This window comes from Platalea leucorodia (genome assembly GCF_965183815.1).
Source record: "Platalea leucorodia genome assembly, chromosome: 4".
Taxonomy (NCBI): domain Eukaryota; kingdom Metazoa; phylum Chordata; class Aves; order Pelecaniformes; family Threskiornithidae; genus Platalea; species Platalea leucorodia.
Genome location: NC_138826.1, coordinates 88,460,264 through 88,482,766, shown reverse-complemented (window position 1 = coordinate 88,482,766; position 22,503 = coordinate 88,460,264). Strand labels below are relative to the sequence as shown.

The following is a 22,503-nucleotide window of genomic DNA, read 5'->3' as shown; positions in this document are numbered from 1 at the left end:
TCATAGTGCAAATACTGTTCCCCCCAACCTCCATAATTACATCTTTCTTTACATCTTTATTTTCCATTAACTCTTGAAAGTGAGCACTTGAGCCCATTTTTCACTGGCAACCTAATCTTCCTTGCATCAATGTGCCTTTCTCCCTCCTTAGTAGTAATGAGAACACAGTGAATGCCTAATAATAACTTGGTCATATGAATTCATATATAGTGTATTGATACTCTACCAAAAAGCTGCTTCTGTTGTGATATATTTTGATGCATCTTGTACTTGCACTTTTGGTGGTTCTTATATGTCCTAGAGTGAGTTATTTTATCTGTTCTGAAAACTGGACTAAGACCCGTGAGACAGTTTTTGTGGCTAGTTTTCAAATATTCTTTTGCTTACTGTGTGTAACTTTTTTCATGAGGTGTCAGGATATCCAGGAAGTGGAAAAACTGTGGTGTAACTTTTTTTTTTTTTCTTCCTTTCAGGTTTGCCCTTGTGGGTGTGGGATCGGAAGCATCCTCCAAAAAGTTGATGGATTTGTTGCCTAAAAGAGAATTGCATGGGCAGAATCCTGTTGTAACTCCGTGTAATAAACAGTTTCTGAGTCAGTTTGAAATGCAGTCAAGGAAAAGTAAGCCTTTCTTAAGTGCTGTCTTGGAAAAATGGAAGTTTATTCCAAAAGTACTATGGCAGTTTTTCTCTCAGCATCTGATAATTTCTACACAGTTTAAAATAGCTATAAAATACTTGCAGTCCAGGTGAATGAAGTTGCATCTTTGTTTAAAGACTATCTTCTTAAATAAAAATTTTAAAAACCCACTTAATAAGCTGAAGAGCTGCTGTTTTGGCAAGAGGTAGCACTCACTGAAAGAAGGTTGCAGCTTTGTGAAACTCTTGTCTTACAGTTGGAGAAGCTTTCTCAATTTCTTGTGCATGTAACTTTAAAAAGAAGTACAGGAGCATTTGGAAATTTAACATTTGTAGACAAACCAGACTAAATTCTGTTCTCTGGACAGGCTGCGCTTATGACAGAATGGGGAGGAGAGATTCTGTGATGTGCTTTCCTCCAGCACCTTGTCTCGTGGTTCCCAGTTCTAATAGTTTGTGGCCTTGGGCTGCATTAGAGGAATGACTGACAGTCTCCCCAGGTGCTATTCTGTTAGTATGGGGCATACTGGAACACTGCCCTGTTTTAGCAAAGCACTTTTTCCTCCCCAAGTGCTTTGGGTTTGGGTACCAAGGAACAAGTTCGTGCTTTAACCTATTTTGATTAATGTAATTACACTTTTGCTTTTCCATTGCAGCCACACAGTCTGGCCAGATGTCTGGGGAAGGTAAAGCTGGTCCCCCAGGAGGAAGCTCAAGAGCAGCATTTCCACCTAGTAATAGAGGGCGAGGCCGTTTTCCAGGTGCCATTCCAGGTGGAGACAGATTCCCTGGACCGGCAGGGCCAGGAGGGCCACCACCACCTTTCCCAGGTAAAATAATTCATATGTGGAGTTTCAGTTTCATTTGTGTTTTCTTGTATTAATGTGACATACTTATTTGGGAAGTTATAATTGTCAAGGCAATTCCGTAATGTGCTATAATCAGTGTTCACAGCTGGACTGTAGGATTCAACAGTATTTCTTTGATATTCAAACAAGGACTTGTACTTCTTAAATTTGATGGCAATATAACGTTTTTTTAGAGACATTCTTTGTAATGTATCAATGTTCGTATTTTTGAAGTATGAAAAAACTAAGATGGATCATGTTAGCAAATAGACTTCACTTTAGTGCAGTGTAGTTTAAATTTTCTGATTTGCTGTATGGGGTGAGAATGCCTGTGTTGCAGAGCATAAAGTAACTCTCTTCCTTACTGCATTACAATTTGCACATCATCAGAAATTCAGCTTTGATTCATGCCCACTGGCAGGTCAGTTAGTTGGCACTTAGGATACCACAGATTTGAAGAGGAGGTGTTCATGTTTAGTCGGGTATCTGATACGGGAGAAACCTGTGTTAAAACAATCAGGCTTGCATTGCAGTGAAGTTCTTATTTCAGTTTAAGTATTTTTAATAAATGTCATTCAGTAGTAGATTGTCTACTAACAGTCAAAGGGAGATGGTCAATTGAAAAACCACTAATGAGGACCTGAAAGTGCGTTTACCTTACCTTCTCCAATATAGCTTTTCCCATATTTTTAATATATATTATATCTTTTGCCCCATATAAAAGACTAGCTGCGGGTGGAAGTAGGACGCAATATTTTCTAGTTTTTGTAAGGTTTTGAGAGTTTGGGTAACAACAGCAGGTGATTAAGTGCTTGGGAGGGCGAGCTGTCAGTTTTCAAGTTAATGTTGTTCTCTTTCGATATTGACAGTCAAGCAACTGTTTGTTAAAAATTTTCTAAGCTACCGGACCCAAAGTGGGACCATGCATGTCTTGTGTAAGTTTCAAATTGTTCAGTGAGGGTTGTTTTTGGTTTTCTGTTGTTTTTAAGGATTAAAAAAAAGGCAAGAATTTTAATTATTTCACTAAGTCTTTTATTTCTTTATATTTATTAACTTTTTTTTTTTTAATTTTAGCTGGACAAACTCCCCCACGTCCACCTTTAGGTCCTCCTGGCCCACCAGGCCCACCAGGCCCTCCACCTCCTGGTCAGGTCCTCCCACCTCCATTAGCTGGACCTCCTAATCGTGGTGACCGTCCACCACCACCAGTTCTGTTTCCAGGACAGCCTTTTGGTCAGCCTCCACTTGGGCCACTTCCTCCAGGCCCTCCACCACCAGTTCCAGGCTACGGGCCACCACCAGGTCCGCCACCACCTCAGCAGGGTCCACCTCCACCTCCGGGTCCATTTCCCCCTCGTCCACCTGGCCCTCTTGGGCCACCCCTGACTCTTGCTCCTCCTCCACATCTCCCTGGGCCACCTCCAGGTGCTCCACCACCTGCACCACATGTGAATCCAGCTTTCTTCCCCCCACCTGCCAATAGTGGCATACCTACTTCAGACAGCCGTGGCCCACCTCCGACAGATCCATATGGCCGACCTCCACCATATGACAGAGGTGACTATGGGCCACCTGGAAGGTGAGTGCTTTTGGTGTAATGCGCTTGGTAGTAGAATTTACTCCTCTTATACGAAGCATTTGATTTTTTCCTTTTAATGCAAATGTTAGAAATAATGAAAAATAGAGCTGGAAGGATCCCAACAGTCTTCTAATTTGCTCCTTTTCACTTCTCTCAGTGAAATATATCTCAGAAACATGTTTGTAGCAGTAAGAAAATCCTGAAATGCAACACCAGTAATCTCACTTTCCTTTTTCAGCTCTGAACTGTCTGTCTTCACTGTTTGTATTTGGCAGTGTCATCATTCCATGTGTTCTACATGTAAACTTACATATCACTTCTTAGGCAGCAGCTTCTGGTTGTGTTTCTGTCTTAACTTGAAATTCTGACTTGTACCTTTATCATTGTGCTTTGCAAGCTGTCTTTTTAGAATGCTCTGGAGTTCTTTTTTGAATATGTGCATATGTTGAATACAGTGCCATACCAAGCTCATACCATTTTCATCTTTCAGCAGCTCTGCTTGTCCCTTTTTTTTCTTCAGGATTCAATTCAAAGTCAGTCTTTGTCTCAAAAGCCAGGTGTGAATTTACTGCAAGACTTTAATCTTCCTTTCCTGTCAAGATGCTCCTGCTCATTTGGTGCAATCTTGCTGTGTTTGTAGCAGTGGCTTTTCCTATGGTTAATCCTATCGGGGACAGAGTTCTTGAGTCTCTCTGACTTGACTTGTCAAGGTTTTCACATCTTGTTTGAAACATGTTTTTCATCTGTGCTTTCAAGCATCTCTGTCTTGCTGCTGTTTCTTGTTTTTCACCATATTTGTATTTGTCGCAGAAAATTTTGGGATAGATTGACACTTTTTACGTAGTTACATTTGGATTTTTCAGCTGTGATTTTACTGCTAGCATGAGAGAGACTTCTCTTGCTTAAAATGTTTTCCGCAAAGACACTTTGCTTTGATTCTTGTTTTATCACAAAGTTTAAAAAAACCCCACGCATCTGTACATACTATGTTCATACAGAAACTACAGAAGTTCAAACATTTGGCTTAATTGCCTGAAATATAATAAAACGATAAGGTGTTGGTTGTTTTTTGATGGACAAAATCGAGGTTGTCTGCAGTTTATAGAATGTCTGGGGAGGGAAGGAGTGGGAATAGGACAGTATAACTTACTGTCCAGTATTTTCATTAATAATGTTAAAACTATCATCCATAACTATTTAAATTGTCATTAATTATATATCATAGGCGTTTCACTGGAAATAACATGTCCATAAGAGAAAAATTACATATTCCATTCTATGGGAGGCACACGAAAAATAATACTCAAAACTCAGGGAGGTATGGATTTTTAGACATTTCCTCTTATGCTAAACTGGCTATAGGATCTTGTTCCACTTCTTGCAATTAAGAGGATAGCATTGCTTATTATTCTGCATTTTCTTTCTACCAGAAGAACTAACACTGTTCTAGAAATATCAAGCAGTGGACCAGTTTAACAGTCTCAACATTTGTCTCTAACACGTTTCTCCAAATTTTCTATATGATACAGAGACTGGCTAATAGGACACTGCAAAACTTTTGGGAAAGTTTTTGTATAGGTTAACTTCTGTTACTTTGGAAAACCCTATATAGGTAGCTAATAATTACAGTAAAAAAAGTGTAATGAGTATGAGGATTCTGCTTTATTGCTTCCTCCTTACTGTGACCAGTTTGGAGATCAAACTGGAGCACCTTGAACTTGACCAGAAATAAAAAACCAAAATTAGCTGCAAAATGTTGATGTATCATTCAGAAAATTGAGTGTCTTAAAGATGATAGCCTATATTTGCTTTTCATAAGTTATAGCATTCTGGTCTTAGTTAAGATCTGGGAAACAGGATCATATAGTTCTAATTCCAGTGCTGTTATAAAAATGATCTCTAATTTTGCTCAAAGTCGCATTGCCTATGTACATGTATTTCCACATCCATTCAATTGGGATAATATCTACTTACATACCTTCAAGGATTTTATGAAAATTATAAACGTTTGTAAAGCACACTATTAAGTGCTGCTGAATCTTCAAAATAGATGGGATGAACAAGAACAAGTCTATTTATACAGCAATGTCTTAATTGTTTTTTACCTTTTTTCTTTTTTTTTTTTTTAAGCTTTCAGGATTTTATACTGTAACATGGTCCTTAACAAAAACCAAAACCAAACCCAGATCCTGCTTTCTTTTCTGTTTGTCACTTTGCTTAAAGTTGCAAACTTGGATTGTTAAAACTGCAATGATATCTTCTTAAGTTTTTCTTAACTTTTTAAATACTAGTTTTATTGCTTGCAGAGAAATGGATGCTGCAAGGACACCTCTAAGTGAAGCAGAATTTGAAGAAATCATGAACAGAAATAGGGCAATCTCAAGCAGTGCAATTTCAAGAGCTGTATCAGATGCCAGTGCTGGTTAGTAAAACTTGATTAATGTGTTTGCTATTCTACCCAACTGAAAAGAGTTTTTCTGTTAGGAAACTTGCAGCCCTGAAGCCACATTATCCTAATAGGAGGGTGAATTTAGGTACAACCTATGACTGATTTTGTACTGTGCTCTAGTTTCTGAGAATGCCTTCTGAGTACTGATCTGGACAGTATGTTAATATTTGGTTCTACAGTAAATTATCTGGATGGCTGTTGAAGAGAAGATAGTCAAAATGGTAATACTATTACAGATAAAAATCTTTATTCTAATTTGCATAATCTTCTGATCGTGATCTTATATAATTTTCAGGGGACTATGGAAGTGCTATAGAGACCTTGGTAACTGCAATTTCCTTAATCAAACAGTCCAAAGTATCTGCGGATGATCGCTGTAAAGTACTTATTAGCTCTCTTCAGGACTGCCTTCATGGAATTGAGTCCAAGTCTTATGGTTCTGGATCCAGGTAAAACTTTCCTCTTCCATCTGCCTTTACTTATAAAAGGGAAGGTGTAGCGCACAACTAATTCACAGAGAAGAAACTAAGTCATGTAAGAAGCTTAGTGATTTGCTGAGTTGCACGAGAAATGTGTGAAGGAACCAAATAGGGATTTCCTGAACTTAGCTGCCTTTTAATTAACCCTCTTTTCAAAATTGATCTGACTAGCTTAAGTTTAACTCTTAGTTTTATTTAGTATCCTTTCCTACATGATGCTCTTGCAATGTGCAGGCTTCGAAATACAATTATCCTTTATCATTTAAGATGTCCAGTGCATAACTTTTATTAGAATTTGCTATTGAAAATTAAGGTTGAGGATATTTGATGCCAATTTTCATTTTGCTTAAAAGCAGTTTTCTCCACACTTGTTGCAGTAGAAATACACTTGGGGGGGGGGGGGGGGGGGATGATGTTGGGCAGAATGATTTTGCCTGTTGTCCTTTGTCATACAATCTAAAAATCGAGACTAGGTAGATTTGAAATTCATGGACTCTTCTACCTAGTACAAATAAGAGACTGATATTTCTTTCAGAACTTAGATAACTCCCCTTTCAGAATTAGGACAAACACTGAGCCTCTAGTTCATTTGGATACTGTAGCAGTAGTGTAGTTGACCTTGAACATTAAAAACACAAAGACAGCTGGTTTTGGCACGTGCTGTCAATACGCAGATTAGCAGCCACGTAGTAGCGATCATTTGAGGTATGGTGCATTCCCCCTGCTGATTTCAGCCATCTCGTCCTCCATTCTGAGTATGTACTTTCTGACTTTTCCTTGATAGATTAGAAGATGGATGCACCTTAGTATCTGTAACTGAGTTCTTAGCCACCGCCTTTTATACCAGCTATCTTTCATGTTATATACAAAAACATATCTGCGTCACAGTGAACAGATACTTCTCTCATATCCTTTTTGGATGAAATTCATACTTACAAACAGAATACAAAATTGGCATGCGGATGGCTTGTATTTTGAAGAAAAATTTAATGAAGTAATTTCTTTTAGAAGACGTGAGCGATCCAGAGAGAGGGACCACAGTAGGTCACGAGAAAAAAGTAGGCGCCACAAGTCACGTAGTAGAGATCGTCACGATGACTATTATCGGGAAAGAAGCCGTGAAAGAGAGAGGCATCGTGATCGTGACAGAGATCGCGACAGAGAACGAGACAGAGAGAGAGAATATCGTCATCGTTAAAGAAGGTGAGCATTTGTTTCATGTTCTTGAACTTTACTGTTACTGACTTACTAAAAGTAACTACTCTAGGTTTGGGATTATTTACACCATTAATATTTGCATTTAAATGGTCCTGCAGTATGTACTGAATCACTTTCTTCTTGCAGCATCTGACACGAACATAGGTAAGTAACGACAGGTAACTGGTCTTGGGAGGGAGGGAGTGTTTGTGTGATTATCTCCTGCAGTTTGCATGCTGCCTTTTTAATTTTAGGTGGTATTGATGTTTGCAGTTTTTGTGAAATGCAGTTAAAACAATTCTTAAAAAAGCAGTAAGCCAGACTGATAAAGTCTGCTCTCTTTGTAATCTTAGAAGATGATATTAAATTTATGGTTGTATTTCTTATTTGTATTTTAAAACACTAATTTTGTATTTTAAAATCTACTTGTGTAAGGACTGCAGCATTGAGCCCTTCATATGTCATGTGTGGATTATTTCAGTTTAGGGAACACATGTACATACAGTTGCTGTCCTTGCACAAGTATGGCATTGGTTTTTTTTGTTTGTTTGTTTTTTTCTTCCAGTGAGTTTTACTAAGATTCAGGAAATATAGCCAGCCTTTGCTCTTTATTTGTGAAATGTGACCTGTCAGTATCTTCTGCCTTCTAGCTAAACTCAGGTGTTATCCTCAATAAGATTTATGATCAGTTGTTCACCACCACCCTGATTTTTCATTCCCTCCCCTGTCTGATAGTGAAGTCATTTTCTGAAGACTAGTAAACAAACGTATGATGCAAGGATTGTTTCTTTTCTAGTTGTTCACAAACTAATGTGTTCTTTTATTTCATATTTCTAGATAGCTACAGAGTAGCATGCTAAATAATACTTTTTTTCAGTGTACTACTGAGGCTTTAAAATACATAGAAATGTTCATTCTGTTATATATTTTGAGGATTGGGAATTCAAGCTACCCATGATTCCTTATATTTGACAATTGGGAAAAACCCTACCTATTAGTTTCTCTGCAGTAGTTTTTCCCTTTTTAGAAGAATTTCCCAGTACATCTACACTAAAATTGAAGCTTACAGAGTTGCCTGTCTGCCCAGCTTCCATCTCTTACACTTGCACTCAGATTTAGTTTCCAGATTTGCATGGCATTTGTTCATGAAAGTTCATTTACAAAAGTTAAATAGAGCAAAACTTTCAGAAATCATATAAAATGTAGTGTACTCCTAACTGAAAATATAATTTTGTATTAGTTAAATGTCGGTTTTTCAGTCAGGCTTTTCTGTCACTGACTCCTTCGGGAGAGAACAAATTCTGATACTAAATGCTCTAGTTTATTGAATATAAAGTGGGATGTTGTCTTGGGTTCATATATTAACAGGGACACAAAAAGCAGTAATTGGCCTAGAGAAGGGAAGTCAAAGGCTTAAGTAGGAAGGTAAAACGTGGCAGCTGAAATAAAGTTGGCAGTATATATCTGTTAATGCCACTTTTTGTCATAAAAAATGGATTGGTAAAGTATTTCTGTAATTGCATAAAAATAGCAACTGTCGTTCTTAATTGTAAAACATCAGAGCATAAAAATACAGATTTAACAAAAGTAAATGTAGTTTCTTCTGTTGAACTGGATTTTTACCTTTTATGATAAATGAGTACTTGTGATATTTGCAAATAGTTGTTATTAATAGGAGGTAACCGTTGAGCTGAGTGATGGATGCATTTCCAGAGTGTTTTCCTTCTGGTGGACATGAGCAAGCCATACTAAAAATTACTAATAACCTGGAATTTAAGATAATTTTTTTACCCTTGGCATACTTTTATTAATCTAGCTTTAATTTTGTGTATTTAGTGTTGTGCATGTAGATATGGAGTTTCTGTACCAAGTAGAAATTCCCTACCTTGTCACCCCAAGAAAACATATCAAATAGCATTAGGTTGCATTTTATAATTTCCAAAGCACAATTTTGAAATGAGACTGTCGTTTCAGTCTCTGTTCATGTGGGATTTATATATGCAACTTCCTTCAACTTTGTTTTGTGCTGGGACTTCTCTTTTCTTTCAGAGGGGTTGTGTAGGTAAGATTCCCTTGTGCAAAGAAGAAAATAGGTCCTAAATACTTGATTTAAAGGGCAAATTTAGTATTCTGCATGTAAATGAAAGCATTTGGTATTTTTTTTTAAAGTTAAGTTGTAAACATTTTGTCTTGTTGCTGTCTTAATGAAGAAGGACTTTATTGTAGTTTTGTTTTTTATATATATATATACACACACACACACATATATATAAAAATACAGTTATCTCCTGGTTTGTATGTTTCATTTTCACTAAGATGTATGTTGCCATACATTTTTTGTTTCATTCTTTACATTGATTAATATTCATAAATGGATTTAACAGTCTCAGTCATTGAATAAATATCAGCAGTGCTGAAAAGAGTTACTCCCCATATTACTGTGTTTTGCCAGATTAACATGAAGTTGCCTCTGTGCCTGCAACCTATGAATGGCACCTATACTTCTCCTTATTGTGTACCTATAGTCATAACTGTGATACTGTACTGGCATTTTTTTAAAGTGTTACACATCTAGTTTAGAAGGATTTTAAAGGTCCATTGTGAACATTTTTGTATACAGTGAAATTCAGTGTGTACTGTATTACATTTATAGAGATGGGTTAAATTGGAATAACTTACTAAATGTGTTTATAATAATAAAACTCTATTAAAAAGTTTAGATGTACCATAGCAGGTATTTACACTTCTGTTTGTACACTTCATGATTTCAAATTAAATTCTTGCAAGATCTTGTGCCTTCACTTCAGTAAGGCTTCATGTACATTGATAATCCATTCTACAGAATTACTATAAACTGAATGTTTCCTTGAAACATCTTACCTTTGCTTGTAGAAAGCCTATAGATATAAAAGAGAACAATAGATTTAAGACAAATGTCTAACCTGTATTAGTCAAGAAAACTAAGAATCCAATAGAATGCTATTTAGAAGGATTAACAGCAAAATTAATGTGTACAAACAGAATAGTAATGTAACTTCATCAGCATGAGTCCTGACTTTTTTTAGACAGATTTTTTTTTTTTTAGTTTAACTGATACTCAATGATGTATTTCTAGCTGATACATTGTCCCAATCTTAATCTGTCTGAATTTCTATAACTGCTGAATGTTAAGTTTTTCATTTTATGTTTTTGTTATTGGGTTGATTGATTATTTCCTATTTAAACTGGATTTGGACTGAATTGCAAAGACAAAAACACACTAACATTGTAACCGTTGATATGTATGTAGACTTTGTACTCCATATTTCATGGTTTTTCTCTGATTTTTCTGCTCTCAAACCACTGTAAGCAAAATAATTTAAAGTCTAATGTACTTCTGAGGCTCATGCTTCTTCAAAAACTGCTCTCAGCTCTTTCTGAAATAGTTTCAGCTTTGAAGTGATCGAAGAACTAACATGATTGGATTTTTTTTTTTGTGTCAGTAGGAGGGGTAATGTTACTGATAGTTTAAGTAATATTTATTATAATATTTTTGCTTGTATAAGTAGGAACTGTCCTGTAACAGTGTGTTAGCAACCACTTACACATCAAGTGAAGTATGAAATTAGCCTTTTAAGAAACCTTGTAAATTAATAGGAAAGTGCATATTTTTGTATGTTATTTTAATAATAAGCTTCTAGTTAATAGCGGAATTTTAAGTGAATCATGTGGTAGTATTGTTCAAGACCTGCGTGTAGGTACCTGTCTAGGATTATTTTAGATCTTCATAGTATTAAGCTATAATGAACTTTACCTAATTTCTCTTTTTTAAAACATGTATTTTTGAGGAAGCACATATGTGGGCCTGGCACTGTTGTATTTTATGTAGCATTCATCAGAGGAATCATGCTTTGGGCATCTGATTCAGTATTTGAAATCCACCATAGAGTGAAAGAGGCAAGCAGTGCCACTGTTTTATGTGTTTCTTGAAGTCTATTTTATGGCTACTCTGGTGCTTTACAGAAACATATAGTTTGTTTCTTAATGTTCAGTGATTTCTCTCATTTTCTTGAGGGTGATAAGATGATTTGAAAACTGAACTGAAAATCTTATGCTATTGTTTATTTTCAAATGCATAACTGCATAACATAATTTTTTCCATGAACATGTTGCTGTAATTTTGTTGTCTTCTGAGGTGCCTTTAGACACACTTATATTTTTGTGTTCCCCACATCCTGTGCTTTTTTCCTTTTGTTTGTCAAATCACTAGTTTTGACAAATTTGAGCTGTATTAAAGTTCCCCAAGAAAATTTAAGGCTTTATAGCATTTGAAACATAAAGAAGTTACTTGCAAGTGAAAATGTTGGTTTGATGTAGTGTTCTCCAAAGAATGAACAAATTCCTTTTTCTTTTGCTCATTGTGGTTTGAGAACTAAGACTTCTTTTAACAAAAAAAGAGAGAGAGAGAATTGAGAGATCTCTCTTCATTTTTATGTTTTTCTGTGGCAGCCTGATCTACCTTCTTGTGTCTTCCTCATATATTAATGTGAAAGATAACTTGCCAATAATTCACAGCCTTTTAATTTGTAAACTAAAGATTGAGTTTTCTGAATGCACCTCTCTGTTCATCAGTTGGTTTTGGTGAATAGACAGGCTGGGATATTAAGAGAAACACATACGATCAATGAAACTAGTTCGGGAGCGTTCTTTTTCTTCCCTTGTAAAATTATTTATAAAATCGGGAAATTGTTCTGGTGTTGATCTTAAATTATACACTAAGATTGAACAAAGATACCAGGTAAGTACACTAATGAGAGCGTGGGGGGGAAATATGCAACAAATCAAAGAAGGTTTTTTTTGGAGGTTTGTGATGTTCTGGAATTGTAGGTTAAGTTAAAAAAATTCAGCTTTCAAGCTGATACTCTCTGGGATTTTTGCTTTGTGTAATTTTTTTTCTTTATGTATAGAATAAAATAAAGGAGAATTACATGAAGTAATTCTTAGGAGCTATTAGGATATAATGACAAATGTGTATCATGCATTTTACTGAAATGTGAACAAGTGGGGAGATTGAAATTCAGTCTCTGAAAGTATCAGAAATTACTACACTACTATAACAAAACTTGAGGGGTGTATGCATATACAGCTTTAAAGTGCTGTAGAATTTTCACACTTCTAAAAGCTGTCTAAAGCTTTTATATGCTTATTTGGATAATTGGAATTAAAGGAAAAAAATAGAGTTGCTACTGCAAGATGCTTTATATATATAAAGAAATCTATTGGTTTTTGTTGTAAGAGTGTCTTTGTGGAAAACAATGCTCAAGTTGCATCTTGCATAAATACAAAAATGTTTGATCATTAAGTTCTGGGATTTCATCTGTGAAATGTTCTGGCATAAAACCCTAACTTCTAAACCACAAAGTAACTATTTAACAGCTAAGTCTGAAATTTGGGTTTTATTAGTAGAAATGCTGAGAAACTGATTGCTGTATGGTGTTAAATTGTACAAACCTAACACATGCTTGGGACGGATAGCTTATATGAGCTCGAGGCAGATGGAAAACAGCGTTGCCAAGACGTACTGACTAGAGATTTAATCTTTTTTTTTTTTTTTTAAAGTTGTTTCTTACTTCAATATTCTACTTGCTTGTAGAATACTGAAAAGGGCTGAGCGTGAAGGTATAATCCATACAGATTTACTTCTTCCTTTCGGAACCACAAAGGTTTCTGGTTTTGCCAAGATACAGTGGCAGAATACTTGGAACCAAAATGTGCACCACTTTGGATTTTAGTTGGTCATGTTTTACAGAATAGAGGTTCAGTGTGGTGCTGACCATCTTAAGAGCCCTATATTGAAAAGCATTAATCCTAAGTCCAGTTTATCATGCATTCTTTAAAGTTCCTGCAGTTCCATAAGTACCCTTACAAATATCGCAAATTATTCCCAGGAACGGAAGCTTTCTCATGCTAGTATTATAAATCATATACACGGTGCTTTGGATCTGTTAACTGTTGCCATAGAAGTGATAAAGATCCATAATTCTTGCCGCAGCAATTGTATGATGAGAGCAGCAAATTCTGACACGCAGTCTCACAGCTGTCACATACTTACTTTCTCCACTTAAAAAGTGAGATTCTCCCCTTCGTGCTAACTTAGCTCGCAGCTCTGAACACAGCTTCTTGTGGAGGCAGCATTTTGTCACTTTGCTACTAATTCATTTTAAAAGTACATAACACCTATGGAAATTCTGGTCTCTGGGGAAGGGACTTCCCCAAAAGTAGTTACTGGTTGATACATTCATGACTTGGGAACAAAGTCTGCGAATAAGAAAAGAAATTCCAGTCACTGCTTTGGATTTGGATTAGTTTCTGTGCATACTGTAGTGTATGGAGCCTACCTGGTTATACGGTTTTTTACTGTTATTATTAACACTCACTGTGAGGAAAGGAAGAAATGTGTCAATTGTTCATGCAAAAATTGAGCACTTTGTTTTCCCAACCGCTTTGAAATTATTATACTGGTAGAAGAATATTTGACAGCTGTGTGTACTGGTGCACGTTCATGAAATTGCTCCTCTAAATGTCTTGTTTTTCAAATGAACAATTCAATGTGTTGGTTTTTTTTTTTGAACAATTTGATTTAAACTATTTTGAAATTACTGAATGTTGAAATTGTGAATTATTAATGCAATGAAGATAGCTAATTGTTTTGTAATGGAATTCAACTGAAATCCAGTGTATGGAATTATACCATCCCAAGTATTTTGTGAACTCTTACAGTAATTAACTCTGAATGGTGTGGTTCCTTAATTTGCCAAAATAGATGAGAGTAGGAAGTAGGGCTTGGGTTTTTTTTCTAGGGCAAGTAGGTGAGGAAACCTGCAAATCTATACTGTATTATTTGAAAAGTGGGTTCTTGTGATTTAAACTGCAAGCGTGTATTTTCAGATGTGTGAAGCCCATCCTGCTTGGCACTAGTCTGAAAATTTTGAAGTACTGGTATCAGATTCTGTGCACTTTTAAATGTTACTGAGCTGTGAGCCATCCACTTCATTATACAATCAGTGCATTACTTAAATGTCAAACCAGCTGTAAGCGGGCAGGTAAAAATGTAAAAATCTAGTTGTGGCAAAATTACCTTACGTGCTTGTCCGTTTACTCTTGCAGAATGCATACTTTAGGAAATGTTCTATATTAAATGTTTCCATCAGTCACAGGAACAGTAGCTATTTCTTCCTTTTCTCATTCGATACTTCAACTGTGAAATTTATATTCTTTCAACTTTGTTGTACAACAACAGTAGCTTTATTTTTAACTATTGTATTAGAAAACAATTTCATGCACAAACAAGTAGCTACTGCTTCCAGGTATTTTGTGTTAGTTTACATTATGGTGAAGTAGATGCACGACTTGTGTATGTATAGATAAGCCAACAATTTTCTGTGTATTATGGGGACTAGCAAAATCTACATCACAAATTTTGACACATTACAGCTGAAGGAAGAGGAACATCGTGCAAGACAAGATACATTCTTCAAGGAAAGATGCTTGTCCAGCAGTTTGCTTCATGTGATTGAACTGAGCCTGTAAGGATTCATGGATAAAATGAACAGGAATAGATCTGAATAAAGCAAATCTGCATACATGGTAACCAGTAGCTCTTTTACTTTTTTATGTTGCTTAACTGTTTTATTTGAGGGAAACCTGTGTGATTTAAACCTTATAGCTTTTGCAACTTTATTACTGGTTATATACATTTGGCAATTATAATGTGCAAGCAATTGGAAAAAGTCAAGTAAATGCTTGTTTTTATAGTAGTTTGTTCATGTTAAACTGTTCATATGATAATGTCTGTACACAGCACCACTTTGATTACAGTAGATGTAGTGTTGTAATAAACTGTTTAATGGGGCTGATGTGTAAAGCTGTTCAAGTTATTTGATGTTTACACCTCAGGGAAAGTCTTGTGTTCAGCAATATTTAAAGATAATGTTACAATGAAAACATTGATGCTGTCTTTAAAAACATCGCAATAGTTCTTGCATATGCCTCAACCTAATCTTGCATTCAGTGAGTTAAACATACTAATGTTGCTCTCACACATTCAATTTTGATATGAAAGTAGGTGGTTACATAAAACCTTTAATGCTATTTTGCTTTCTAGCCGTGTTTACCTAGGTGGCTTGTGAATTTGCTAAGTGACATATAAAACTGTAAAAACTGCAGCTCTTTGTGGTCTGTTGTTTTGAGGAGAGGTGGTCCCAGGTCTGTGGTTTTAGCATACTGAAAATATTCTCTCTCATACGGCCTTGATCCTGATTGATGCTACAGTTAATGTTAACTTAAACTGTTCATGCGAACTTAAAGTGTCTATAATAAGGGGTGGAAAGGCTAGCTTTAAAAAACAAAACAAAACCCTGCAGTTGTTTACAGTTTTATAGTAATAGTGCTTGTGTGTGTTCCCCCTCCACCCCCAAGGCCGTAGCAGTCTGTACATAGTTGTATATTAGAAATGTGCCAGAAGAAACCAGATGTTCCCATTTTTCAGACTTTATGGGTTTGGTATTTTCTTAATTCTTTGGGTTTATTCACACATGCATATAAAAGAGAAGGTACACTTGTATGTCCTTGTTCAGTGATGGGCAATATTTAAATGTCTTAGCAAAAAGTGGCGCTAATTAAATCTGTCAGATGAGGTTTTGTAAATTTACCTAAAAACAAATTATTGGAGCTCACAGTGAAAGTTGACTTTAAATTGTAAGAATTTGTTTTAAATTTCATTAAGTGTGAAATGCAAGTGAATAGAAAGTTCGTGTAAGTTGCAAAAACTTAGTTTCTGGCAGCCTTGCACAAAGGCTCACTTTTAGCCTGTTGTAAATCGTTACGTAACAGATTTATTCTTGGAGTTTTCACTTATTCAAATAGCTACATTTAATGTTTTAAGTTAAGTTTCAAGACCTCAGATGGCTTTAAGAGGAAACTCTTAGGCAACTCTTGATTTCTTTTTTTTTTTTACTGATTTTGAAGATTTTACAGCTGACCTAAAATGTTACCCTGTTCAGGAAAGCACTTAAATCCATTTGGTTTTCCAGAGCATTTAAAGCATGTGCTGACATTCCATGCAGTTCAAGGAATGTAAACATATGCTTTAAGTCCTTTATTTGCATACGTGAGTGATTTTTATGCTTTACTGAGTTGGGACCAGTAGCCTGTGCAACTGCAAAAGTTTTGCGTAAGTCTGAAAAGCTCTAGTATTTTTGTCACCTACCACTCAGCCAGGTTTCCTGCAGCCAGGTTGATGCTGTTGGGCTTGGCTACAGCTTCAGACTCTCCCCTTTTTTTCCCTTAACTTGTGTACCTCAGTTCCTCATGCATGGGATCACTGGTGTTTATTGAACTATTTGCTACTGAGAAGATATTTGACATGTTTGTTTAATCCTGTTTGCAAATGAAAACTGCCTTTTAAAATTTTGTAAAACTGAAAGTTGTATCAAATAAGTCATGACTCATTTCCTGCTTTTTGTGAATAGGTGTTGGTTACAAACAGAACAGTACTGTTGTAATTTTTTTTCTTTACTTAAAACCATTGTTTACTGCTGTGTGTAATAAGTTTAAGGAAGAAATAACCTGCTTGTAGCTGTTACATGGGGAATAGCTAATACTGGAGAGGCAGCAGGTAAGTAATGTTCCATTGCATAGATACATCAAATCTTTAAAATAAAAAAGTAAATTTACAAGCATTTTATGCAGGAACTGATATTTTACTCCACATTGAAATAGATTTAAGGAGACTGTTGCTCTTTTTACAGAGAGTGTAATTTCTCACTCGCATATAGATTTCCATTGCTGGCAATGGAAATAGCAGGGAGGGAATAGCAGGGGGAAAATAACATAAGTTAAACTGAGTGATCATTGTGATTTGAGAGATGATTTGAGAGATGAGGTCCCTGTATGAAGCCCCTTATTTCTGCCTGTTCTCCAAATACTTAGTTTTAACGGATAGATGTACTGTGTTGCAATTTAGATAATACTCTCTTGTTATGTGAGTTTCATTCAAGATTTTTTTAAATGAAACAAAAAAAATGTACAGAAAAAATCCAAAGACCCTGATAGACACCAAAAAGGAATATGTCTAATGCACATCATGTATAACTGGATCCATAGCAGAATGTTTACCAGGTTTTAGTTTCTTAAACGTTACCGGCGATTTCCTGTGCACGCTCAGGAAACAGCGGTTTGGTAATTTACTGGCTGGTGATGATGCCGTGATGGCTACTCCTGTGCTCTTTGATACTCATCCACTTGTATTTCATCTCCTTTTGCTGATGAAAGGACAAAATAGTCTGTGAGGAAATACTTTATTTCTTTCAAATATTGATTTTATAAGTAATACTGAAAATAATATCTTGAGGCTGTTTCCTTTATCTTGAAAGACAAAATCAACAAGTAGTGACTTAGGGGTGGCAGTGCTTTAGCAACAGAAGTTGTTTTACTGGAGGTTTGGTTTTTAGAAGTAGAATGGTTGGTTGGGTGGTTTGGTTTTTTTTTTTGTTTTTTTTTTGTAAGTAAAATTTCTACTGGACTATATGTTTTGACAGGTCAAAAATACTTCTTCAGAAGAAGAACATAGCATTTTGGAAACTGTACAGTCTTTTTTTCCTCGTTCCCTTTTGTTTTCTGTGCCAATAATTTTAGTTCTGATTACATTTTGAAAAACATTTGTCAGAACTTCTTCAAATTTGTATTTACAGTGTGGCTTATAAGCTTGGATAGCTGTTTTTTGTTTTTGTGTTAAACAAAAATTAAGTTTAGGCATTAGCTTGATCTTTTTTTTTGAAGGAGTGAGTGTTTTCTATTTTTGTTCCTTTGAAATTGGGGAGGCTTAGTTTTTCTAACTGTATTTTTTTACCTGATTGTTTAGTTGCATACCCAAACCCTTGTAAATGTTTTCCTAGTTGTATGTGGATAATTGGAGATTTAAATGTTGTATATACCTGTCATCTATGTTTCTAGTAAAAATACATGGCGTTCTTTATAGAGATACTTAATTCCTGATTTCTTTTCCACTTGCTCTCTGTGTACAGGTTAAACAGACTTTGCTCCTATTTTTATTTATAGAATTTTATACGTAGCCTCTTAAAGTTATCATTGGTTCTTGTGTAAACTGAGATACAGCCTTAAATTTCCGAACATAATGCTCATTAAGATACTTTTAGTCACATAGATTCAAATATAAAACAAGCATGTTTAAGACTGGTACTCTTCAGAGATCCAAGACACTAAATTGCTTCCGCATTGAAATATAAACCCTTCAAGATCTTAGAGAAGGAAAGTCCAGGTCAGTGTGCGTATACTTCAAGAAGATTGAATTCTTTCCAAAACAAGTATTTTGATGTAGGAAAGAAGCAACATGGATTTGTTTAGGACTTAAATTATTTTGGTAATTGACTGCTTAAGTCTTAAACATAATGGTGGCAGCATGCTAATTAGTCAGGATATTTATGCAGAAATATTGTCTCTTGCAACTGTTTACTATGATGCCTTGCAATTAATATTGCAGACGGGCTTGGGGTGGGTGGAGCGTTGAGGTGGTTTTTTGGTTTCTGTTGTTGTTGTTGTTCCCCTCCCCCCCGAAATTAAGATCTGACATGCTATGTACTGTTAGATTCATTTTACCTTTAGAGGATGAATTACTAGGGAGCAGTTTGGAGCATAGAAGTTCTTCAAGTTGATGTTCTCATGGGAATTTTTTTTTTCCCCCCATGTTGGACAAAATATGATAAAGCATCTCATTCTATTTGTATATTATGCACTTGTTAGTTCTTGAATCCTTTCTATAGACTCAGTTATTGCAGCGGGTTTTAGGTTCTGGTATGACCTATGTCTGTGCTTAAATCTTTTAAAGCTTCTTTGGAAATACACTAGTTTTATTGAAGTCTCTTGAAAATAGTAAACAGTATACCTTTGATCCCAATGAAACGGAGGATTTAAGTTGTAAAAATTCCCATCTATTCATACCATGTAATGTGATTTTACATGATTCAGTGCTAACACTTTGGAGTATATTCAAGTAATAGACTTTGGCCTCACCCTCTTGTATACTGTATTTTGTAATAGAAAATATTTTAAACTGTGCATATTATTATTACATTATGAAACAGACATTCCCGTGATCTTCAAATGTAAGAAAATGAGGAATGTGCGTGCTTTTATAAATACAAGTGATTGCAAATTCAGTTTCCTTACTACTGCAGGTGTCCTTTTTTAAAATAAAAAAAAAAAAGAAAGGAAAAAAAAAAAAGCCAAGTGTTTTAAAGGTGAAATACATTCCTATTTGGTAAACCTTAACATTTTTATGACGATTACCAGCACTGCTGACTTTCTAAACAAAAGGCTGTATTGTCTTCCTGTACCGTTCCATTTCCTGACTCCCGTTTTGCACAAGGATGTATGAGTAAAGTATTCAAGAAATGGTTTTGAAATACAGCAGGGGGGCTTGTCTAAGTCGGAATGCAGAATTGCAATGCAAAATGTAAGGAAATGGATGTCTGTCAGAATGCCTGACTCCAAAGGATTTTATATATATAGTAAACAGTTTCCTGATACCAGCAGGCCAAAGAGTCTGTTGAATACTTGAGTTTCTGAAGACCTATATTTCTCAACAAGGTAAGATGGTATCCTAGCAAATGCGGATTTTAATACGTTTTCAGCAGAGGTACTTAGTTAAGTTTAGGGATCATTTCATCTTTTTTAGATGTTATACTTGAAATATTGCATAACTTTTAGCTTTCATGGGTTTCTTTTTTTCAGCCTTTAGGAGACTGTTAAGCAATTTGCTGTCCAACTTTTGTGTTGGTCTTAAACTGCAATAGTAGTTTACCTTGTATTGAAGAAATAAAGACCATTTTTATATAAAAAATACTTTTGTCTGTCTTCATTTCAGCTTGTCTAATATCTTTGCAGTGCTCATTATGTCAGTCCTTTCAAATATTCAGACATTAAAGCGTGGACATTCTGACGTAGTTACAGCTAGATTCTGGGCTATAATTATTTCTGAATCTAGAAATAGTTCTGTTCATGCTAGCTCTTGTCCTTCTCATCTGGCCTTAAAGACTTTTTGCAGAGTTTAAAATCAGTGAGAAGTGCAGACTTTTTTTTTTTTTTAAGCCACCCTTTTTTTCTGTCAGTCATTTTTATGTAACGTGCAGTGACCTACATGTAATGTGTCAAGAAAAAAAACCAAAAGCTGGCTGTGTAAAGCAGTTTTGGTCCCTTAAAATTACATTTTCAGAATCAAACACGTACTAATGTTTGGAACTGTGGGCTTGCTATATAGGAGGCATTAAACCAGTGATGATAAACCTTTTTATTTTAACCTTGCTTCTTGAGTTGACTAGATCTGGCAAATGTTAATCGTTACAAAGCACATGCGTGTTAAACACAGCAGTGGCAAAACGGCTGTCTGGCAGGTTGAACTGTTGTCAGCTCATCTCATGCAGACGCTTGGTCTGGCACCAGTGACAGTATCCATCCTGTAATGATCTAAAGCTACTCTCGGCACTGTGGTTTCATGGCCAAATGTTTTACTCTGCTGCTAGATCGGAACGTTGTATATGTAAAACACATCTGCGTGTTATATACGGACGGGCATTAGCATCGCCATATGCTGCCATACTAGTGGTGAACTTTTCATAATTCATAATATTTATGGAAGTTCATTTACTGCAGCACAAGATGAGCTATATCCATTGTACCATCACAGATTACTGGTTCCACGTTGCAGTGTCGTCAGCTCCAATTTTTGTCTGTGACAAGCCTCCAGCTTTTGGCAGTGGTATGATTATGTGAGAATGCTGATTTTTCATTTGGGAAAAATATTTTTTCTAATCTTTATAGCTTCAAAAAAGTTTGAAATGCAATCTGATTGGCTTGGAAAATCACAACATTCATGATTTTATTAAAGATTTTTGAATGAATGAAGGTGGGCGATTGTACAGGTCTGTGTAGAGAAAACAAAACGCTCATTAGAAAACGAACCTCAATTTCTTTGGCTAGTGCTCTAAACCTGTAACAACAACAACAATAACATTCGCATATTCTAAAGGGCTCAAATTTTAATTGTTCAAAATAGCAAGCAACAGGATAGCAAAACTAACTTGGCCACTGATTATTTACTGCACTACGTCTGAATTTCACAGTTAAGCTGGGGTTTTAACTAGATGAGCGTGGGTCGTAGCTGGGCTTCGTTGAGAGAGTGAAGGTTTGGGTGGGGTGGAAGGAGGGTTGGGCTGTGGCTGGTGGGGCTCAGGGGGCTCCAGGCTTCCTTCTGGGTGGAGAGCACAGGGGAAAATCATTGCTAACTTGATTTTAAAGCACCCTGTTGCAATTTTCCTCCAGGTTAGGGTGTTCAGCAGTTCCCATTGCTGAACGGGAGAGAATTGTAAAGCATCCTGTCCCCAAAAAGGTAGGATGTTCTCTGATAGACACAGTGGGGATTCAGTAGTACATGGGTGAAATTTGTTGTGGAAGCATTCAAGCACAGGCCAACTGGCCAGGGTGCCAGATCATCAAGCTATGATTTGAAACAGTTTCAGGAGAATGAGGAAGGTGAGCACTCTTCAGTATGTATGTTTGTTTTGTTTTTTATTTTCCACATAAGCTCTCTGGGGAAAATCCCATCCCTAGAGACAGGGAAATAATTTGACAGTGCTTACTAGGAAAGCTGTTTCTTGCTCAATTCTACGTGCGAGAACCTTGCCTCCAACCTCTTTCAGTGTCCTGTCCGTAGCTGTTGCCGCGGATTGAAAGGCCCAGAGCCTGAGGTGAGCTGGAGGGAGAGATCCTGCTGGAATCCAGGCTTCAGCAGCAGATTGTCGCCCTTGCTTGTTCTCCCCTCCAGTGCCCAGTGGAAACTGGTGCAGAAGCCTCCTCTCTGCCATCTCTTGCTGCAGGCAGACTGGCCTCAGAAAAGACAGCTAACCCTCCCCACCTGCCCCGTCCTCTGAGGTAAAAAATGCCAAAAACCAAAACGACGCTCACCAGGATAAACCAGTTTCTGAGCACAGCTGTACTGGCTGAGTAGCATCACTCTGTGGCCCTTAATATTGACTGGCAGGGTTTTTGGGAGGAGAGGGAGGTGGAAGGCGTTCGTGAGGTTTAGCAGTGGAGCCTAAAAGAGTCATTTGTGTAAGCCGTGGGTTCGTGTGCCAGCCGCAAGTGAAGGGTTATTTCTGGACTGCAGGAACCGTTTCCGTGAGGTAGCTCTGGGGTTCCTGGGCAGATGTTCTGCTGCGGGTTTTGCGGCCCAGGCGGTGGGACAGCCAGGTCCCCAGGATG

At 36.5% G+C, this 22,503-nt stretch overlaps 1 protein-coding gene across 8 annotated transcripts in view; it reads left to right on the top strand.

Moving 5' to 3' along the window:
* CPSF6 (cleavage and polyadenylation specific factor 6) overlaps nucleotides 1-20,037 on the top strand; it is a 31,133-nt gene extending 11,096 nt beyond the window's left edge. The window contains exons 4-12 of one of the 8 annotated variants that reach the window (XR_014227856.1): nucleotides 474-619; nucleotides 1,293-1,466; nucleotides 2,559-3,063; nucleotides 4,289-4,381; nucleotides 5,370-5,485; nucleotides 5,808-5,961; nucleotides 7,000-7,194; nucleotides 7,308-7,353; nucleotides 14,662-20,027. Coding sequence is in view for 7 of the 8 variants with exons in the window: in XM_082308627.1 (XP_082164753.1) it covers nucleotides 474-619; nucleotides 1,293-1,466; nucleotides 2,559-3,063; nucleotides 4,289-4,381; nucleotides 5,370-5,485; nucleotides 5,808-5,961; nucleotides 7,000-7,189 (1,378 nt within the window). In the remaining variant the exon portion in view is untranslated. Of the gene's footprint in view, nucleotides 1-473; nucleotides 620-1,292; nucleotides 1,467-2,558; nucleotides 3,064-4,288; nucleotides 4,382-5,369; nucleotides 5,486-5,807; nucleotides 5,962-6,999 lie in introns of all 8 variants that reach the window. The other 7 variants (XM_082308627.1, XM_082308626.1, XM_082308628.1 and 4 more) reach the window with 7 other exon arrangements.
* The last annotated feature ends 2,466 nt before the right edge of the window (nucleotides 20,038-22,503 follow it).